The 22,001-nt window shown below is 39.2% G+C and overlaps 1 protein-coding gene across 1 annotated transcript; it reads left to right on the top strand.

The window, feature by feature from the left end:
* The first annotated feature begins 9,070 nt into the window (after positions 1–9,070).
* PCDH20 (protocadherin 20) lies at positions 9,071–14,335 on the top strand. Its single transcript, XM_027892896.1, has 2 exons — positions 9,071–9,140; positions 10,256–14,335. Exons 1-2 carry the CDS (start codon positions 9,090–9,092, stop codon positions 12,947–12,949), a joined length of 2,745 nt encoding a protein of 914 aa, XP_027748697.1. The 5' UTR covers positions 9,071–9,089; the 3' UTR covers positions 12,950–14,335.
* The last annotated feature ends 7,666 nt before the right edge of the window (positions 14,336–22,001 follow it).

Here is a 22,001-nt window from a genome sequence, read left to right as displayed (position 1 = left end):
GTCCTGAAAATACCTTCCCTAGCAAAGCTTCTAACACCAGCTGATTTTAGAAATATGGAGTTGTAGCTCATCTGCCATTACCTGACTCTCAAAAGAAAGATATTTCCTATTCCTCGACCGCTCAGGGAAAGTTGAGGCCTCTTTGCTAAGTCAAAGGCTCTTTTGAGACTTCAGTGTTGTCCAGTCATGACAATCCGTAGCTTTAAGTAAACCAAGCCAGCTGAACGATATATTTAGTGTGTAAATTTGTGTGATATTTCTCTAAAGTGAGCTTTAGACACTTCACATAGACCATGTTAATTTTAAATGACTCTCTGATCAACCAACAAGCTCTCTCAAATTCTACTCTGTGCCATGAACTTCTCAAGTACTGTAAAGGGAGAAGAAGCCCCTATTCTAGGTTGGTGGAGCTCTCGATGCTGTTACACTTCTCCCTGTCCGAAAAAAAAAAAAAAAAAAAAAAAAAAAAGACAACATTATGTTTAGCTTTCTCTTTAAAATTACAACAACCTTGAAACTAGTTATGGGTACAAATTACTGAAGAAAAAAGTTCATGAACTTGAACTCCTTTTGTAAATTCTAAAAATAGCCTCTGAAGAATGCAAAGCCACTGATGTTATGAAGTTCAGCGACCTGTAGTAACTATTATTATTTCCATTGACCTACAGTAACAATTGACCTGCACTAGAACTAGCAACACTCAATAGTACATTTTCATTTTTTTTTATGTTCCATTTTCCAAGACACACACACAAAAAAAATATCAGTCTACATCAGACAGACCAGCTTTTAATCTGGTTATGCTTTTGGTGCCAATAAAGCTATGATCATAAAACCAGAAGGTAATGGATGAATGTCAAATAGCTAAATACAAATCAATAGACAATTGTGAAGAAAATCAAAGATAATTTAATGTCATTAAAAACTCAATATTCATTACACTGTGATATGTGGAAACAACTGTGTTTATGTTTATAAAAGCTAGTATCAGGTTGTGCTGAAAGGTGAGAGATGGATATTGCTGTTGCAGAAGAAAATTTGCTTACTAACAATTAGTAACATATATGCTAGACATATATATGGCATACATATTGCACATTTTTACATTTAAGGATCTTAATACATCCACTAAATGGTAATAGCTTAAAAAAATGTATTCAACATACTGACAACCATTTCTTTCAGGAGCTGATCTTTCTAATTTCTCCCTGTAAAAGAGTAGAGGTAATCCCTAAAGTTTCAGACTGATCATACTGAGATCCAGGTTAATATTGAATAATGAAAAAAATGTTTCTTTTCTATAGTTCATCTAGTATGTATCTCTTCCCTGTATTGATCTTCCCATTGCTTATTATTTTTAAAACTCACACAAAGCACTTATTATCAAATGAAGGATTAATTCAAGGAAAGTATTTTAATGTCAGTAGCTGTATGGAGAAATTACCTTGAATAATATGAAAAAAATACAACAGAGATATTCTAATTTTTCTTTTTTTGTAGCATGGCACACAAAATAGAAATCAGAATGTATTCGGTTTCCATGACTTGAAGTTCCTTGAACTGTTACTTTTTGCTCTGCTGTAAGATATGTTCAATTTACTTACAAAACATATTCTATACATAGAGGTACTATTTATGCATATACCAATTTTTGAAGATATGTACCAGAAGAGCAATCTACCATGTAAAAGCTATTCCAGCTAGCAGTTCTATGCTCTTATTCCTTGGGTAGACAATTGAAATTGAACTTTTTATATCCTTAAGGAATAGGGAAAACACTGACATCCCTGTTATGCTGTTAAAACTGTCACATTAGATGGTACCTTACTAAAATAAGATTTGAAATAGAAATTTGCATTATTTGCTATTTCTTTCACAATCCCATATTACCCTAAATAAGGAGAAAAAAGTTTTACTCTTGTATAGAGGCTGCTCATTTTTCCACAGTTTATGCATTTTCACTTTTAAACAAACTAAAAATAGTTTTTCCCTGAAGAAATTCACTGTATGAAGAAGTACACTAGATTATTTTATTCTGTGCTGTAGGAATCACCTTTTGAGTTTTATTAAACTCCTTGCTGAGTTTCTGATTTCTTGAATCAAAAGGTTATTATATGAAGTCCTAGAGAAGTGCAGAACCAGGAAGAGAGAAGTCAAACTCTATTTTTCAATGCTGCTTAAAAAATCCCTCAAATTTGTCAAATGAAAGTGCTACCTTATTGTGGTTAAAATTTTCAAACTTTATCTCCCTACAAATTATTTTCTTCACTTACCTGAGTTAAACTGTATAAGTATGAAGAAAAAGTGGTGTCTAGTAATAAAGTTAATAGTTTAAAAAATAATGTATATAATGAATTTTACTTTATGAAACTCTGTTAGGGATAGATCACTTTTTTTTCCCCCTTACAACATGTAATTATTGTCTAAAATGATTGTGAAATAGCATCTGTAAATATTTTTTTATTGGTAATTTGTGAGGAGTGAGCTGCTAGTGTTCTATATTTAGGCTTTCTGGATTTAAAAGTGGTCTCAAAATATATTGATAATTACCTTAAGAGTATGGTTTAAAGTCACCTCTGCAATGTAACTACTTTGGCTGCACACTCAGGATTCACTTTCTTTATAATCTACTTTTAAACAGATATACAGTATAAACATCTGCATCTGAGCTACTAACTCCAGGTTAAATTTTTAGTTGAAAGAGAAACAAAAAGTAATTTGTCTCACTTGTTTCAGGCACCACTGTCTTTCCCTTACATACCCTGGAAATGTTGATACCTCAGGAAGGAAAAAAAGGCCTAGACTGGATGTTTGATTTTGAGATAGCAAAATCAGAGCAAGCAAATCCCACCCTTTCTAATGAGTAATCCTCTCTTTCTACTACATATGAAAGTTGAATGAGACAGAAGTATGATTTTGATATGACTAAATGCTTTTACAAACTCAAGAAAACCTGTATTTGGATGAACCTCAAAGTAGATTCGATTCCTAACATTTGTTCAGTTCTGCCAAGCAAACTCAGGGCCTCTGCAGAGAAAACACTGTTGTCTCTTATCTCAGTATAAGAGCTAAGTGATCAGTGACAATATGAAGAATAAAGCCCTTATCAGCTGCAAGATTTCTGAAGCATACAGCCAATATATTTTCTTATTATCTAAAAAGCAGCTTACATATTGTTTGGTTTCACTATCTTCATTTCATCATAGAAATAAAAATGTATTAAAATCCCACTGAGAATTGGTCAATTCAGTTGTGTAAATAAAAGACACAGTTTGGCTCAAATCCCAGATCATGTAGTAATTATCCCACTTGTCAGTAAAAAGCTTTTTGAGTTATTTAAGAATTATGATGAGCAACGAATAAGTTAGCATTAGAGAATTAAAGCTTAAAGCTAACAACTTCATTAGGAATTTTCACCTGCAGACAGACTGAGGAAAGATGACAGAATCTGGCCCTTGGAAAACTCATATAATAATTTATTGTCAAGGAAAAAAATATTCATCCTGTATGGCCAAACACCTGTAGGTTAAGCTACAACATACTGTTTATATTTCAGAGCAGAGCTATACAGTTCAACTAACAAGGTAAAATACATACAACTGTTTCAGAGGAGAGGCTAAAATATCATTGGAGCTGCAGCAATCACAGGAAAAAAGACTGTATTACTGCACTATATCCACACTATAACCATTTCCATCTCATAAAATTAAATGTGATTGCAGTCTCTTGGTAGTTTAGAGGTAGCCCACACAGGCACATGCCTCCCCATCTTACAGCTTCCTGCCATATCACAGGCCTTCTTCAGTGCATTGTCCTCCATTGCTGGGAGCAGTGTTCTCCTCTCAGAGCTGATTTCTGGCATCTGTCACTTCAGCTCAGAAGCCATGGCTTCATGTCAACGAGAAGTCAATTAAGAAATATCTACATATTCATGACACTCTCATAACTTGCAGGCATTATGTACACAGTGAGCTGGCAAAAGCTGGAATGCTGTCCCTGAGCTAATGTAATAACATCTGTAATGAAAGACTTATGGTATTAATAATTTTTAGCAGTGTCATGTTAGTACTGTACTTCAGCCTGTGCTTTGGCTTGAACTAAACAAGAGTTGTATCATTATTATTTTAAGCCTTACACAAGAAGTCAGTGATAGCAAGCATTAATGCACTGTGTAACCCAGTATTAAAAACTCTTGTAAAAAAAAAAGTGTGCTGGAATATAAGCTGAGTTAAGCCTTTCTTCCTTTTAGCAAATTATGCTTAGTTGATAAATTTTAAATTAGTTTTTCTTTCGAGAATACAGTTATTGTTAGACTAGAAATATGTTGAAGGCAATCTTTCTTACTGTTGAAATATTATGGCATTTTTCCAGATAAAAAGAAAAACACAAAACACATGGAGACACATGCAAAACCAAGGAACTCATCCTTTTATGAAACCTCAAAAGAACTGGAAGAAGCAGCTAGTCAAGTGTATCAAATGCAGTTGGTTTAGAGACTGCAGGAAACACTTTTCTTCCCAAGTCTCTTTTCTCTGCTAATGTTTAGCATCTCAGATTTGTGGTACTTCAACACAGTAGGCCCCAACAGATACTAAGCTAACTAGTCAGGAAAATCTCGTCCACTTTTGTCAGCCTTCCTATCAAACACCACTTTGTCTAAGGGCATATTTCTTCTTAAGCTTAGAGAATACTTTCATATGTTATCTATTTTCTTGTACGGTTGTAAGGATGGCAGAAGAGCTTTGTTCATGAAAGACTGCTGAGCAGAACCTTGCAGGTTCACCTTGCAAGAGCTTGCGAGAACCAACCCTTTGAAAGCATGACTGGAGATTTGAGTGATATAAACTCCAAAGAGTCTTCCTCTTTTCAGCTCCACTGCTGCTTTATTCAAGCTGAACCCAGAGTTTTTTACTGTCTTACAGCGTCACAAGGAAAAGCAGTGCCAAGGCCCCTCTCCTGCTCTGTGCTGAAAACAGAGTGATCATGCTAGGTTTGATCTACAGTGACATGGAATGATCACAGCTTTCAGTAAAGCGCAAGCACCAGATGCTCAGTACTTCTGCGAGGAAGGTCACTATCTAATATTCATAGAGTCTTTCACACTGTAATCCACCATCCTGCACATGAAGCTGAGGATTTAAGGCATTTTCCCTACTAAGCAGGCAAACAATAAAAACTTTATATCACTAACAGTTATAAGGTTTTTTACTTGTCCTGTATCTCTCGCAGTTTGAAATCTTCAGAGAAGTGGCAGTCTGCTAGTCACGTGCCTTTCTCAGCTTTACTGTGACTAGGAATCAATACTGACACCAAGGCTTTCACTCAGTTTGACTGTTTCCCCACTGAAAAGTACCTATCTCAAAGCATCACACTGACTAGAGTCTTATGAAGTTTTTCATCTGAACAGTTGAATTTCACTGCTGGGGAAATCTCATGCCACAGTCTTCCATTGTAGAACCAGAGGTTATAACAGAGAGCTTTTTGCTACGTTGAGGAGACAACATGTATCTGCATCCCTGCCTCTTATAAAAGTTGGCCAGGGTTGCCAGTCATGCCAAAAAATACCATTTAAGATTCTCTTTCAGAAGTGATGGTCCTGGATGATTCATCTGGAAATGTTTCCATCTGCCACTGGAACTCTGCCCACAAAACCAAGGCACTTCAACTGAGTATCAATACCTGTTATGTCCTTCCTTAAAGATAAAGTAAAATAAATACCCTATTTTACCAAAGCAATAATGTACTTCTTCTGATGTATTAATCAATAACTATTACACTTCGTGTATGACTTGTAATTTAATATCAGTCCTGTGGTTTGTAACGTACCTGAGGCAATCAGGAATCCCACAGAAATGCTTTTACTTGTTCCTTCTTAATCACTAATTGCAAAAAGTATCTTGGATAAAGTGATAATAGGATTTTATGTAGTAAAATATAAGTTAAAATATATATATTTAGTTACTGTGGTTGAATGGAACTGGGTTTATGAATTGCTAAGATTAAGATCTTTCTCCCAGAAGACATAACTGAATATAGAAATATAGAATATTTCTAAACTCTATAGAATATAGAAATATAATTAAATCACTTCAATGTTTTAACCTTGCAAGGGGCTCATCCCCAAAATAATGCCAGGATCAAATGAGCCAATTTGGTGTCTCTTCTACACTGCTTCTTCTCTCACACCCCTCATCTCATATCTCACACACAGATGGAGTACCTCTGAAACAGGCTGGAGTACTTCTTAACCAGGAGATTTATTGGTCACATTAGTCTTCAAGGAGCCTTTAAGACTTACTAGATGTTGCTGATGTCTAACAAAATAAAATATTACAGAGTACCAGATGCTGCAGAAAACTTTTAATTCTGCTGTTACACCTGTGCTTTAATAAAATCAAAGGCATTGAGTGTAATGAAAACCTGAATATTATAATAGTAGAGCCATCACTTACCCTATCAGGGGACCAAGGGAAATGCAGTGGCTGTGATGGTATGAAAAATGGTATAGTCGTAGGCCAGTAATTTCAAGAGCTTAAGAGGGAGAAATATCAGAAGAGGAAACTGTGGTATCAGAGAAAAAAAAAAAAAAAAAAAAAAACCCAAAAGTTAAAGATAGGATTTCACAGGGATTTCATGCTTATTTATGAGAAGACTACTGATTCACTAAAACTAAAATTGTAATCTCTTTATGAAATTCAAACTCCACATAAATCAGTGTCAAAATCTGACTGAAATCTGAATGAGGCAATATTTCTATTGAAATGAATAAAATTAGAGCAGAAGTGAGTCAACTAAAAGCACCTGTCATATCCAGGCAAACTAACTTAAGCAGAATTGAGTTTATGGGCACCTTTCACACCAAGCAATGTGTAGAACAGTGCACATGGAGGAGAATTTAGCAAAGGACTTGGGTAGTTTGATTTCTTTCTTAAATTATATATGTTTGCTCTGAACTGTATACACTGCATTGTCTGTTCTATTTGTGCTAGAAATGAATGGCAAAGATATAAACAATTTATAAGGGCAGTACATACTGAGTGGTTTCAAAACCCTAGAGATTAGTGAATAATAAATATAACCAGGCCTTTTGTTAGTACCGTAATGCTTCACTGTTTAGGTCACATATGATTATTGTGCTAATATCATTCTTGAGATGAAATAATTATTAAAATCACTATGTTTCCAAGAGTTTCACTGAATAAAATAGAGTCTGATGACAATGGAGAAACGAGACAAAGGAATTAATATGACTTGTTTACAGCCCCAAAAGTCAGTCTCAGAAGTTTCTATTCTATTCTATTGTACTCTATTCTATTCTATTCTATTCTATTCTATTCTATTCTATTCAGTTTGTGCCACTGCCCTCATCCTCATAACATCCAAGAACATCCCAAGAGTTGCTAGATGATATGTTCTGTATGTTTCACTTATTATTTGCTTTGGAAAGATGCAGTATTACAAAAAACTCAGGCATAAGACTGGTTTGGGATTTGGATTCTAATTATTTTTTTTGTTGTTGCTTCCTTATTTTGGATTGGATATGGAGATTGCCTCATGGAGCTGTAAAAGGAAAAGGGAAGAGTAATTTTTGTTTTGACTGAAGGCAAATGTTTTGCTGTGCTCTATGTTTTTAGTACCCAAGCTGATATCAAATGCCTGCACACTGTGCTTGCCATGGAGCATGGAGGCATTCGAAGTGGTCTTCAGACCACGTGATTTAGACGGTTCAAACTCCCACACAAACTTTAGCTGCCTAAGAGAGTCCCAGTACTTGAGCTCTCAGCAATAGCCTGGATCTAGACCACTGAGCACCATAAGGCTAAACACAGACGTCTCAAATATCATTTGAGATCTTGAAGAGAGATAGTGTAAGTAATGCTGGGGAGGTTAGCAATCCTTTTGATAGTCCAAGATGTTAAAGAAATGTGTAATTAGTCTTGTGCTATCTAAAGTTTCCTGTGTTGATAATTTCACATCTAGTTCTATGGCAGGCTTATAGTCTAGCCAACAGTGACTGAAGAGTATAAAATAAAAGCACATAACTTTTTACTACAGGGGACTTTTGGGTTCTTAGCCAGCAGAAAATCGCAGTTGCTCTTCTACTTCGGCAGGACACACACCTTCCACTAACCAAATGCTTGCAAACTCCTCGAAAACGTGGCTTTCATTTCATGCAGACACAAGCTGCTCAATATTCACCAAGGCTCAGCAATGCCAAGGCAGCTGTTAATTCTCGATTTGCCTGCTGACGCTCACACCACAACATAGAATCATAGAATAGCTCGTGTTGGAAGGGACCCTAGAGATCATCTAGTTTCACCTCCTCCCCGGCAAGGGCAGGGATGCCGCCCCCCAGATCAGGTTGCTCAGGGCCCCATCCAACTTGTACTTGAACACTTCCAGGGATGGGGCATCCGTTGCTTCTTTGGGCAATCTGCTCCAGTGCCTTGCTACCCTCTGAGTAAAGAATTTCTTCTCAACATCCAATTTAAATCTCTCCTCTCAGTTTAAAGCTGTCCGATCACTGTCTGCCCGCGCAAAAAGTCGCTCTCAGTCTTTCCACAGAGAAGGACGACCCGAGTTTATTTTATTTTTCAGTACCTTTTTCCCACCTCAGTTTCCAGAGGGATGCGCGTTCTTTTCCTTGTTCCTGGCGCTGCCCGCGGGCGCACACACAGACACACAGACACACACACACACACACTCGCAGGGCCCCGCTGCCCGATGTGGCCGCCCTGCTGGGGCTCAGCACTGCCCGCTGCCCGCCCGCCCCGCTCCCCGACCACTGGTCGCTCACCGCGGCGCTGCCGCAGCCTCCGCCCTCCCTCCTCCTCCCAGCCGTGCCCGTGACTGTTCCCCTGCTCCTGCCCTCCCCGCGGCGGCGGAGCCCTCCCGAGCGGAGCGGAGCGGAGCGAAGCGGAGGGGGAGTGTCCTGGGCGGTGCGCACAGCCCAGCCCAGCCCAGCCCAGCGCGGCGGCAGCGGCGGTGGCGGCGGGGGAATGTGCAGCCGCGGGGAGGAGAAGCGCCAGGCGGGCGGCGGAGCGGGCGGGCTGCGGGGGCGCAGCCGGCGGCGGCAGCGGCGGCCGGGCATGGGGCCCCCGGGCGGTCGCGGCAGCCCCACCGCCCGCGGCAGCCTGCAGGTGAGGGCCGGGCGGAGCGAGGGGGGAGGCGCCGCGGCCGGCCGGCCGGCCACCCGAGCCCGACTTCGCACGCAGCAGCGAAATCGGCAACAAATTGGCAAAAAAAAACCACCAAAAAAACCCGCACGAAACAACCCGAAAAAACGTATATACGTGTATATATTTGTTGGGTCTTTTTCTCTTGGATCCGATCGCCAAAGATCAGAGCTGCCGCGAAAAGTTTTATTTTTGTTGCTGCTGCCGACGCGGGTTGTGACAGAGCCGCGAAAAGGGGGAACGGGTGATTAGAAAGAGGGCAAGGAGGAAAAATTTCCTCCGTAGAGACGATGCCCGAAGTTACTTTCGGGGAGCCCCTTTCCATAGATGAGGAGTGGGCGACGCGCTCGCCCTACGAGGGCAACTTTGTCCGCGCAGCCCCTCCGCGTCTCCGCTCTGCAGCTCGTCTTGTCTGCCGGCAGCACAGGGGACCCCGAGGGACGGCCGGAGATCTGTGGCGGCGAGGCTGGAGCCTCTGGCTCCGTACCCGTGGGTCGTAGGGACCCGTCCGTAGCGTGGCACCCCCGCTGGGACCCCCGCGGGCTGAGCGGTGTCTCCGCGGCACCGCAGGCCCCTGGGCATGCGATAAAAAACAGGTTTCGGGACAGGGCCTGAGGTGGGGGGAGCAAGGGACGCGTGTCACATTCCTGCTGTGGTAGGGGAAGAGAACGAGCAACTGTTTGGGGGATGTACAGTGGGATGCCCCGGTTTGGGATGTGCTTGTGGTGAGGAGGGGAGGTGCTGCTGGTGAGAAAGGGGCGAGCTTGGGGCGGAGGGAAAAGGGAAGGTGGCACGTCGGGGCGCAAGTGCTGCTGGGGGGGCGGGGGGAGTCAGAGTGCCTCCGGGCCATTCTAGCAGTGCGTAATTGCTGTGGGGAATGCAGCTGGTGTTGCCTGGAGGGTACAGATGGTGATGCCCTGGAAGTAGCTGCTATACTGGAAGGAGAAGATGGTGGGGAGAGGGAGGATGGCTTCATGTTGTAGATGCAGCACTCTCTGCTCGAAGTGGCAGTGGGGGGAGGCAGTGGGCATGGGGAGGCGCCACCCCTTCCTCACACCCCTGTGCCTATCTCTTCTCAGCACTTGCTCCTCTTCCTGCTCTTCGTTGGGCCTTTCAACTGCTTTGCCAGTTACAGCCGTGCCACCGAGCTCTTCTACAGCCTCAACGAGGGGCTGCCTGCAGGGGTGCTTATCGGCAGCCTGGCCCGAGATCTGCGGCTCCCAGCTGCTGGTGGGCAGCACCCTGCAGCCCCGCAGCCCCCACTCTCCTTCACTCTGGCCTCCCATGGCTTGGGGGAACAGTATGTGCAGCTGGACAACCGCTCCGGGGAGCTACACACCTCAGCCGTGGAAATCGACAGGGAAGCTCTATGCGTGGAAAGCAGTGGGGCCACCGTCTTTGGATCATCTGCTGTCTCTTCTTCCTCCCCCTCATCTGAGCCATGCCTGCTGCTGCTTGATGTACTGGTACTGCCACAGGAGTATTTTCGCCTGGTGAAGGTAAAAATTGCTATCCGTGATGTCAATGACAATGCTCCCCGCTTCCCTGTGCCCCACATCCATCTCTCAGTGCCTGAGAATGCACCTGTGAACACCCGCCTGGCTATTGAGCACCCAGCTCTTGACCCTGACATGGGCACCAACAGTGTCCAAACCTACCGCCTGCGAGATAACTATGGGGTCTTCACCCTGGATGTGGAGGAGAATGAGAGTGGGGAGAGGACTCCCTACCTGATTGTTATGGGGGCACTGGACAGGGAGACACAGGAGGAGTATGTCACAGTCATCATTGCTGAGGATGGGGGCACACCTCCGCTTGCGGGCAGTGCCACCCTCACTATTGGCATCAGCGACATCAATGACAACTGCCCACAGTTCAATGACTCACAGCTCAACATCACCCTTTATGGGAATTCCAGCCTAGGGACACATGTGGCTACTGTCCACGCAGTAGACATGGACCTTGGATCCAATGCTCAGGTCACCTACTCCTACAGCCAGAAGGTCCACCAGCCATCCAGAGACTTGTTTCATCTGAATGAAAGCACAGGAGCCATCACACTCTCTGCTAAAGTTGATGGGGGCACTCCAAAGCTACACAGGCTTATCATACTGGGCAATGGCCCTGGATGTATTCCTGCTGTGATCACAGTTCTAGTGACCATCATCAAAGTCATGATGAGGCCACCTGAAGTTGTCCCTCGTTTCATAGCTAATGAAGTGGAAGGGGTGGTTTACTTAAAGGAACTGGAGCCTATCAACACCCCTATAGCATTTTTTACCATCAAAGATCCTGATGAAAAATACAAAGTCAGTTGCTATTTGGATGGTGATGGGCCTTTCAGACTTTCACCATACAAACCATACAACAATGAATATCTGTTGGAGACCACAAAGCCTCTGGATTTTGAGACACAGCAGCTGTATGAAATCTCTGTAGTTGCATGGAACTCAGAAGGATTTCGTGTCAACAAAGTAATCAAAGTACAGGTCCTGGATGACAACGACAACTCACCGGTTTTCTCTGAACAGCTGATAGAATTATCTATTGAAGAGAACAATGTTCCCAATGCTTTTTTGACCAAACTGCATGCTACTGATGCTGACAGCGGAGAAAGAGGGCAAGTGTCCTATTTCTTAGGTCCTGATGCCCCTTCCTATTTTGCTTTAGATAAAACCACAGGAGTTCTTACAGTTTCCACCCAGCTGGACAGAGAAGAAAAAGAAAAATACAGATATACTGTCAAAGCAGTAGATTCTGGCTTCCCTCCAAGAGAATCAATAGCAACTGTTACCATCACTGTATTGGATAAAAATGATAACAGTCCAAGATTTATAAATAAGGATTTCAGCTTTTTTGTGCCCGAAAACTTTCCAGGTTTTGGTGAAATTGGAGTTATAAGTGTCACAGATGCTGATGCAGGGCAAAATGGATGGGTTGCCCTTTCGGTTCTGAATGGAAGTGATATTTTTGTCATAGATACCGGAAAAGGAGTTTTGAGAGCTAAAGTCTCTCTGGATAGGGAGCAGCAAAGCTCCTATGTTCTGTGGATTGAAGCAGTCGATGGTGGTGATCCTCCCCTGTCTTCTACAGCAAAAATAACTATCCTTCTTCTGGACATAAATGATAACCCCCCTTTGGTCCTGTTTCCTCAATCTAATATGTCGTATTTATTAGTACTTCCTTCTACCCTTCCTGGCTCTCCCATTACTGAGGTCTATGCTGTCGATAAGGACACTGGCATGAATGCAGTCATAGCTTACAGTATCATAGGAAGAAGAGGCCCTCGACCTGAGTCATTTAGGATCGACCCCAAAACTGGTAATATCACCTTGGAAGAGTCACTGATGCAAAATGACTACGGCCTCTATCGGCTACTTGTAAAAGTTAGTGATCACGGCTATCCAGAACCACTCCATTCCACTGTCATGGTGAACCTTTTTGTCAATGATACAGTTAGCAATGAGAGCTACATCGAAAGTTTGTTAAGAAAGGAGCCTGATATCAGTATAGAAGAAAAGCAGCCACAAATATCCATAGAGCCTACACATAAAAAAATGGAGTCAGCATCTTGCATGCCTACCTTGGTAGCTCTTTCAATAATAAGCTTGGGTTCAATTGCTTTAGTAACAGGGATGGGCATTTACATTTGTCTAAGAAAAGGTAAAAGGCATCACAGAGAAGATGAACACTTGGAAGTACAAATCCCATTAAATGGAAGAATTAACCTACACATGTTGGAGAAGAAACCAGTGGAGATTTCTAACATTTGATTTTTCTTTGTATATAAATCCAACATCTGAAAAACCCTGGAAAACACTGAAACACCTAGCCGTGGGTTGTACTGAAAGGTTGCAATGAGGACTGATAATTTATAACTTAATAATATTATAATTGTAAATATCTGTTTACAGTTTTTTAAATTCAGATTCAGTGTACAGCTTTTTTATGAAATGTTAGTAACTAACAGCTAGCACCCTGAATATAAAGACGTGGACATCATTTCCAGCTTTCATCAATAAGATCAGTGAACATAAAAAAGGGGAAGGTAAGATGATTGTTTAAACTCAAGTTTTGAAAGTCTTTTTAACCACAAGAGGGCATCATATGCTCCTGAGCAGGGAACTGTTCAAGGTACTGTCCATGAGATAAACAGAGTATATTTTAAATATATTGATTTTAATATAAAATACCTATTGACATACAGACATTTAACTGCTAAAAAAAAAGTCTGTCCCAATGTATGTATAATTAAAAGAATAAAGATGTTAAAATGCACTAGTAATAAAAACCAGAATGTTTATTACCTCACAAGTAAAGCTTATACAGTAGGATAGAAGAGGCATTAACAAGAAGTGCAATTCCTGTTGAGCAAGAATGCAAGATATTGTAAAGAGAATCTGAACTGCTGTGACATATCATCTTTCATTTTCTTCAGATTTCACCCTCATTATCAATTGCTGCAGCAATCTGCTGCTCATTTTTATGGAAAAGTTATATTTAATATTTCCTACAGCAAATAATGAAAGAGCCCATGCTCATCCTCGTAAACATGCCAGATGCAAGGAAGCAAGGGAATGGCTAAATCTTTAGTTGTCATAAAAGTGGTGATATTTTTTGTACTTTGAGCAATCTGTCGGTAGTGGTCCATCAGTTTGGTTGTGTAATAGATTCTTTTCATGTGTTACTTTGGAATCTGATCTGCCAGATGAAAACAAAAATCACTTCATATTCTAAGGAATTGTAGGACTTTATTTATTCTGACTGTTGCTCCTTCCTGGATTGGTGTCTCATGTGAAAGATCTTGTTTCTGACTTTTGGCGACCATTCCTGGCTCCTTTTCATTGGCTTTGATTTTGGATTAGATCCAAAATCTAACTTGTAAGACTGGTGGCATATTTCCTTGATAATTTATTCTTTGCTGTATCTTCTGCAACAAAGCAGCAATTTTAACAGTGATGTATTACTTTCACTTTAAGAGCTGAGAACTATCTTTTGTATGATGATTGCATCAAATTTCTCTGTGTGAACAAGATAAATTAGTGTTATGCTTAAAACTATTATTTTGATTATTTTGATTTCTGGCATCATATGTCTGTAATGTACCAAGAGTGTTTATATGTCTGCAAATTAAAGCTATATATTTTCATAATAACTTATTCTCCCTCTCCTAGAACTTTAATTATTAAAAAAATATTATTTTGGTTGTAAGAAATGCATATTTCACAAATGCCTAGGTGCTGGCTTTCTTGTCTGACATGTCATACTAATTCCCCAAATTAGTACACTTCAAAGTTATTAGTGACAGTTTATGCTGTACTTTTTGAAACTATCAGCAAAGAGAATCGTATTTCACATGATGCTGAAATGGTGTCGCAGCTCATACCTGTTTTAAAAGTAAGGAATGCAATTTGAAAGACTTTTTGTTTTTTCTCTCCATGACTGGCACATTACTTCACCTTGAACCTATTGAAATGTTGGAGCTTCTTATAGATATTGGTTCTACTTAGCCTAAGTAAGAGTATTAACACAATACCCATGTTTTGCCATTCTACCTATAGGGAAAAGGCTGTTTTTCAAGTTAGAATATTTTCTGTTTATGCGTTATTTGATAGCTGTGTTTCATGAAAAACTAATTCAACCTGTCAAAGCTTTGTGGTCAATCTCCTTTTTTCCTTTATTTTCATATTATCCAAATATGAAAATTGTGTGTATCTCTGAAATGGCTTGCTGCAAAAAGACATTATTTCTTATCTCTGAAGAAAAAATATGTTTTATCTTCAGGCTTCAGTATCAGGCATGTTCTTTATTGCTGTGGTAAGGAAGCTTGATACTCTGCATTTTTCTCTTCAGTAAGGAAGCAAGGTAGCTGAAAGACAGGATTGTTTTTATTTCTCCTCTCTGAATTAGCAGTCCAACATAATCTAAAGACAGTTTAAACAGGAGCAAACTCAAGACTTAAGAAATACAATAAAACCATAATCTCATCTCTCAGTGTGTGTTCATGAGACACTAGGCATATACTTTAATGCATGTTTGACAAATACATGGTCTTGACCTTGTTTGATTAAGGTGTGTTTAAACATGCTTGTTCTTGTTGCTTTTTTTTTTGTTTGTTTAGTTCAAGCACGTTCCTAATGTGTAGTAAAATGTAATGTTATGATCCTGTTAAAACCAAAGTACTGTTCATGAAGCATTTCAGTCATAATTTTCTACACATTTAAAGAAAATGATTTTAAAATCATACCTTCAGCCATACACACTGTTACTTGTGAAAAAGACTTTAAAATTAATAAGACCTCACTGAGCACATTTTTGCCTCCCCGTGAGTAGCCTTTATGTAGGTAATGTCAGTGAAAATGGCAAAATATGCAGTGAACTGTTTGGGGTTTCTTTTGTTCCATATTTTGTGTTACTTAAAAAACATACAGCTGCAAGTAATAAACATGAAAGTTAAGCCTGCAATGTTAAGCCTAACAGTGATTAAAAATACCGAAACGGGAGTCTTAAGTTCATAGAACCTGGGAATTTCTTCCTAAAAAAAAAAAGTACTTTTCCTCACTTGCAAAATTCTCGATGCTGGCTGAATAGTAAACATTTCTGTGATATTGCTGTTTCCAAAGTATCCCTTACCGAAATCCTTTTCACATGAAAACACATTTTTAATTAGAATAGCTAAAGTAAATTAGACTCAGATATAAAAGGCCTATTTTATCACCACCTTGTGCAGTGCACTTGCCAAAATATATGCAAATCTTGTCGTCACTGGTAGTTGAGCTGGCACAAAAATAAATGTCTTATTCATTTACAGTGTCCATTGAACAATATTAGGGTGAGAGGATGCCCCTTGTTCATTTTTATAAAAAATGAGGTTGTCCAAGTTTTGTATTGCCGAAGCTTCCTAAACTTGCCATGCGAACACTTTTTCAGTAGAATTAACAAATTAAAAAATGAAAGACAAGAAATGGGCAGTGAGCCCAGTGGCAGTGGACAGAGAAAATCAGTCTTGTCTTTCTGCTTCATTTTATTCTTTTTTATAGAACTCTTTGAAGTTACCATTTTGATGAGAAACTGACCCAACACCTGGCTGAATATCAATAAAGGATGAGACTAAAAGGGTGGAAGAAGAATTAGAGCACATTGCTTTTTCTTATGTCAAAACTCAGAAAACAATCTTGTGGCCTTTTATGTCCATTTTTCAGTATCAGGGTTCAAATATGGAGCTGTGCCAGAATCTGCTGAGAAGAATGTGAAAAGTTTCCACTATCTTAACAGGACATCCAACAAGAAGCACAAGTGTGTTAGCAAAACTTGGCCTCTATGACAGCAGTGACAAACTCTTGATTGCTGACTGGGGTTTCATTGCAGGTTTTCTGTCCCTAAGTGCTGTTTTGGGATGATTTCATTAAAATAGTCAAGCACATGAAGATGATGGGTAGTCCGCGGCTAGTATTTCACCTCTTGGTTCAAAGCAATGAACTTTGAGGTAGCAGTGGCCTGCATCACAGAAATACCTTGCAGTTTGGCCCAAGTGGAGGTATGCAGCATCTCTGCCACAAAGAAATCATCAGCTGAATATGCAGAGTGTTTCTATTCAGGATTCAAATGTATCATCAGAGCTGTGCTGGAAGCTGGAAGCTGACTGCCATGTCCCCTGTACTGTGCTCGTCAGCATGTTCTCACAGTTTCTACATACATTCCTCTCACCCATGTAAATTACAGAGGAAAACAAAGCATAACAATTATTGAATATTAGTCAGCTAAAACAAAAAACTTTGGTTTAGACCACTGTACTTGAGAGCTGGAGTTTGAGGAGCTAAGGAAATTCATCTCCCTCACCAAAATAGTATGAGTTTAAAGGAGGTGTGTAGTGAAATTTAAAGGGGAAGAAATAAAGAGATCCAGCACCCTCACTACCTACAGAGTAAGGTCCTATACTTTTTATAGGAGTAGTAGTTGCTCAGACATAAAAGTTGCACGAGTTAGGTTTATACTGTATTTTAATAGTGTGGGAAATGTTTTGAGGAAACTATTTGAAAGCTTCTAACTTAAGTTCCAAACGTTCCTCAGAGTTATGAAATTTTAAATTATTTGCAACATGTCATAATTTACAGTTTTCTGAACTAAAGCATATGCAAAGATACCTGTGCAGGCAGTGTTGACATTTCCTTTTCAGTCTCTGTACCAGAATGAACCATCAGAGAAGATAAAACTGCCATCTTCATTCTGAGATGGCAGGATTCAAAGATTTTGGCTCATAAACCAATATAAAAGTATAATGTTATAAAATGTAAACAGCTTTGTTTTTCACATTATGGATGAGAAAAATACCTTCATTCTTATACCACAGATTGATAGGCTGCGTAATCTCTCTAACATGTTATATCTGAGTGTTTCAGTGATTTCTGCTATATTTGCATTCTAGTTTCATCACAGAATGCATTTTATAGGCCAAATTTCAATTCCAATTTTTTTCTGATGATAGTACTTTGAACAGTTGCTAAGAAAACATTGTTCTGAATGAAAAAACACTGAATCATTTATGATGCATTCAGTCATTTATTCCACTGCTTGTAAAAACAAATATAGGCTTACATATTGAAGTTGAAGGTTTTCATATGGCTAGGTAATGCTGCTGGTAAGTAGCAAGCATTTAACAGTAATACATTATAAGGAATTATTTCAACTGTGTTCGAATCTAGAGGGCTTTCATTTTAAGCATCATGTTGGATGTTGGTCTACTCCCAACAGCCCTTGCAATTATCTATTCAATCTACTGTCCTAACTATTTCGTCTTTTTTTCCATCCTCAAAGTTTGGGGTACTCGTATTCATCCTCGGAGAAAACCAGTGAGGTGAGAACTCTTACCTCCTTATGCATAACAGGAGTGACAGCTTGCTTCCTCTACTCCTATGCCAGTATGCAATGCTACTTGAGATGCCTTAAGGTATCCCACCTGTCCTCCAGCTGCATTTCTGGAAGAGCACAAGCTTTCTCTCAATGAACTATCATATATGCCAGGTCAGTGCAGATGCTGTGGATATTTTAGATGATGTTCAGTAAACACAAATGCATGTTGAATTGAGTCTTTGATGTGATTCATCTCCATATTTACACATCTATGTTGAAATGTCTACAGACAGGTATTGACACTTAGCTGGGAGTCTGAACTTCCACTATAATTTGTGAGTTTCATCAGCACAGTCAATAGAACCAGAGTTTGCTCTACAGCAGGCGTTTAGGGCAAGGTATAGCTGCTCTGAAAATTAAAAGCAAGTGCTATCTAGATTGCCCTTGAATATCTCAAGCTTCTGTGCAGTGCTGTCAGGAAGTCTTATACCTTCCTAGAGTAGTAGTTAGATGCCAGGAGAGCAAAGCAGCACCTAAAATCACATGAAAAAACTATGGATATGCATGCATATCCCACTGGTGACACAGGGAGTGTATCAACCTTTCAACTCCACTGAACAGAGCTTCACAGACTATAATGGGAACATCTGATCCTTAGCATCAGAGCCAAAAAAGACCTACAAGCCTAAAATATAACCACTATCATACCTAATTGATAAACTCTGAAACCTAATTTTAGTTTTTTTTTAGTGCAGCATTGCATGCAAGTCATTCCTGTAGAATACAGTAAAAGAAGATGTATCTTTTATTTACATTTATATATATTCACCGATGAGGATGTGAGAAAATTTTTATTTTTCAGGTGTTCTCAATTGTGTATTGGGACATGATGCTAAATGCATCTCTTGGTAAGGACAGTCTTTACCTTCTTTTGGAAACTGAGCTATTGTGTTGGTAATACACAGGCTCAAATGTCAGAATCCTAAGGCTGAGGAGACACAATCATGCTTGTCCACTAGAGAGTATTCCAAGGAACTGGAAATATTTAGCCTTGAAATGGTGCCATGCAAATTGCTCCATGCACTTTCAAAACTTCTCTTTAAACAGTCAGTGAGGGTCAAGGTGGGGAAAACCAGGTAAAACACAGTCCTGTGCTCTTCCCTCCATGATGAGCAGCTTCTAGTATTAAAAAAAAATAAACATTAAAAAATAAAAATTAAAAAAAATAAAAAAATTTGAAACTTTGAAACAGTTACCTTAAATCTTTTTCAGAGGTACTAGTCTGTCTCCTCGAAGAGAATAATTTCAAACCTATTACCTTTATTTGTGCTGTAGTGCCATTAAAATTACAATCTCATGACAGTTATGGGGTAAAAGTTGTTCATCCTCTGTCTAAGGCTCTATTTTCCGTGGAATGTATTTATAAAGAGCCTGGCTGAAAGAATACAAAGCAGAACTGCATCTCAGGATGTGTTTTACTTCAGGACAGACTGAAGTGGAAGAGAACAGAAGACAGAAAGAATAAATAAATGCAGTCAAAATGAAAGGGCTCTTTGCTAAGACTGCTTGTGGGAAACAAAAGTAAGTGCTCAGAAACAAAAGAGTTGTTCTGGATCTACTGGATTTATTGTGTATTATCAGTAGTGCTGAGCCCCCTTTCAGCAATATCTCATCCTTTTTCTTAGCATATAAGGATGAGAGCTTGTTACAGAGCATTGGGATTTCCTGACACAGTGTACTAACACAAAATACAGTAAAAACTGATTCTCATTGTCAGCAGGTCACAATTGTATAGACAAATCAAGGCTTTGAGTAGAATATTCCTAAAGTGTCTGTTTCATGATGATAACAGCGTTCTCTTTTCATGGTGCTTTTCTGTAGTGTTATTACATTGGGTGCATTCATTTTTGCTAACTCAGGACAAAAACATCTTATTACAAATATTAGCATCTTCTCAGACAAAATAAAAGCTAATACTGTGGCACAATTTTTCCTGTGAATGCAGCTAATGAAACTTATTTTGTGACAATATACGAATAGCAGACATGTTTCTGTGCTCACTTTCCTTAAAATGCATAATGTTAGGGTAACCTTCCTCTTCACTTTTATAAACAGAATAAATATTTCATGACAGTATGACTAGAGGGTTCTGATATATCACTGTGTTAACACAGTGTAGATACTGCAGATGTTTTCTGCAGAAATATGTTCAAATGGCTGCTTTGCATATCTGTATAGAAGTTCCAGAAGTCATCCACATATATGAGAGTGTCTTTTTTTGTTATAAGTCATAAGAGAGAAGCAAAGGCCAAACAGTTCTATTGGTGTGCTGTTTTATTTATTTCTGTTTACCAAGGTAAGCTTAGCTGAACTGAAAACACAAGGATGCTCATCTTTAACTGGCTTTTCTTTGAATTTAAATTTTGAAACATCCTATATGAGGTTAGACACATAGAAGGTAGATACGTAAGTATCTGAAAAGCAGTAACAGAAGGAAGCATGCAGGAAAAGGAAATGTTCTGGAGTAAAATTCAATCTTGAAAGTTCAATGTAACTAATTTATTAAGTATTAAGTAATGTATTAAGCTCCTCAAGGATGTTTTTCAATGTGCTCAAGCACAATGAAAACAATTCAGTACCTTCAGCTGTAAGCATAAAGGACACATCCTCCAAGTCTTTGCTGCAGTCCTTTCAGGAGGTGAGAAGAATCATCTCTCACTAGTGTAAATGCAGTTTAAAAGTATTCAATATTCATATTAAAATATAGTTTAATATGAAAAAAATCAAACCAGCCAATATAGTCCATTGTCATTACAGCTACTTTGAAGGCATCAAAAATAAAATATTACAGGGACAGAATACTCGTATTGGTTGCAGATTACATTTGCTATTACCTTTGATATTGAATCTTTCAACATCTATCCAACACTAACTTATTTGATAGATTGTATTGGACAAATTACTTAATCAGCAACATATTTATCACTTACAAAATATTGGAACAAAATCCACAAGATTTTTTTTTTTCCCAATTTTATCTTTTGGAATAAAAAGTACATTATTAAAAAACAATGCTTTTTTTTCTCCTATTATCAACTATGATACAGCATCATAAGGGCGTTACAGAGCATTCAAAGACTTTTCTCTTGATATTGTATTCAGAATCTGTAGTATATTCTAATTTTCCAAATACACTTTTAAACTTTGGCTTGCAATATAACGAAAGCCAGAGATTTCAGTATTAGCAACATCCAGAAATGCCAGGTCATGAGGGGTCCCCAGCACAGATCCATGTAATCCAAACCACATGAATCTGTATAAGCAGTTTAGGAGTCCACATAGATAAGATTGCTTCTGTAATCAAGGCAGCTCTAGCTTATAACATACCTGCAGTGCTCTCAGTTTACACCAGAAAGACATTACAGCAGGGCCCTCACAAAGGTATCTTGGTTAAATATCTCAAATTAAACAGAATGAATCCAGACTATGTACTAGAACAAGAGACAATCAACTATCATATTTTCTGTTCCCAGTTAGAGGGGATGGGAAACGCTCCTAAAGTGTTGCCACATATAAAATCCCTATACCTGCTGAGACAACTTCTTTTTCTTTTCCAAGTATGGAATTTTTTGTGTTAGTGTTTGTTTGGTTTTTTATTTAATCTTTGTAAGTGTGGAAGCGAATTTCTTTGAAGTGATAGGGACAGCTGCTTTTGGCAGAACTGGCATATTTTTTGCCATGTCACTTGCTGTTTGTAAAAATAAAAACCCACAAATCATAAGAAGAATGAAATGGAGCAGACATAGAGGCAATGAAAGGAGTCCCTTTTCTACTCTGTCTTCTGAAGTCAGCAGATGATAGATTGCAGTGTGCTGAGTATGCAATTCTTCAGTAAAAGTGGTATGTGTGGTGAGAAATACTATGTGGGAATTACAAAACCAGGATGTGGAAATCTACAGAAGGGGAATGAAAAAA

The sequence above is a fragment of the Empidonax traillii genome, unplaced genomic scaffold (genome assembly GCF_003031625.1).
Source record: "Empidonax traillii isolate 1590-97213 ecotype Southwest subspecies unplaced genomic scaffold, ASM303162v1 scaffold373:size1354568, whole genome shotgun sequence".
NCBI classification, from domain to species: Eukaryota; Metazoa; Chordata; class Aves; order Passeriformes; family Tyrannidae; genus Empidonax; species Empidonax traillii.
This window is presented reverse-complemented; position numbering and strand designations above follow the sequence as displayed.

Coding starts and splice junctions, on each gene's coding strand:
- PCDH20 (XM_027892896.1), top strand. CDS start 9,090: ATGGGGCCCCCGGGCGGTCGCGGCAGCCCCACCGCCCGCGGCAGCCTG. Junction 9,141..10,255: donor CCGCCCGCGGCAGCCTGCAG/GTGAGGGCCGGG, acceptor ATCTCTTCTCAG/CACTTGCTCCTCTTCCTGCT.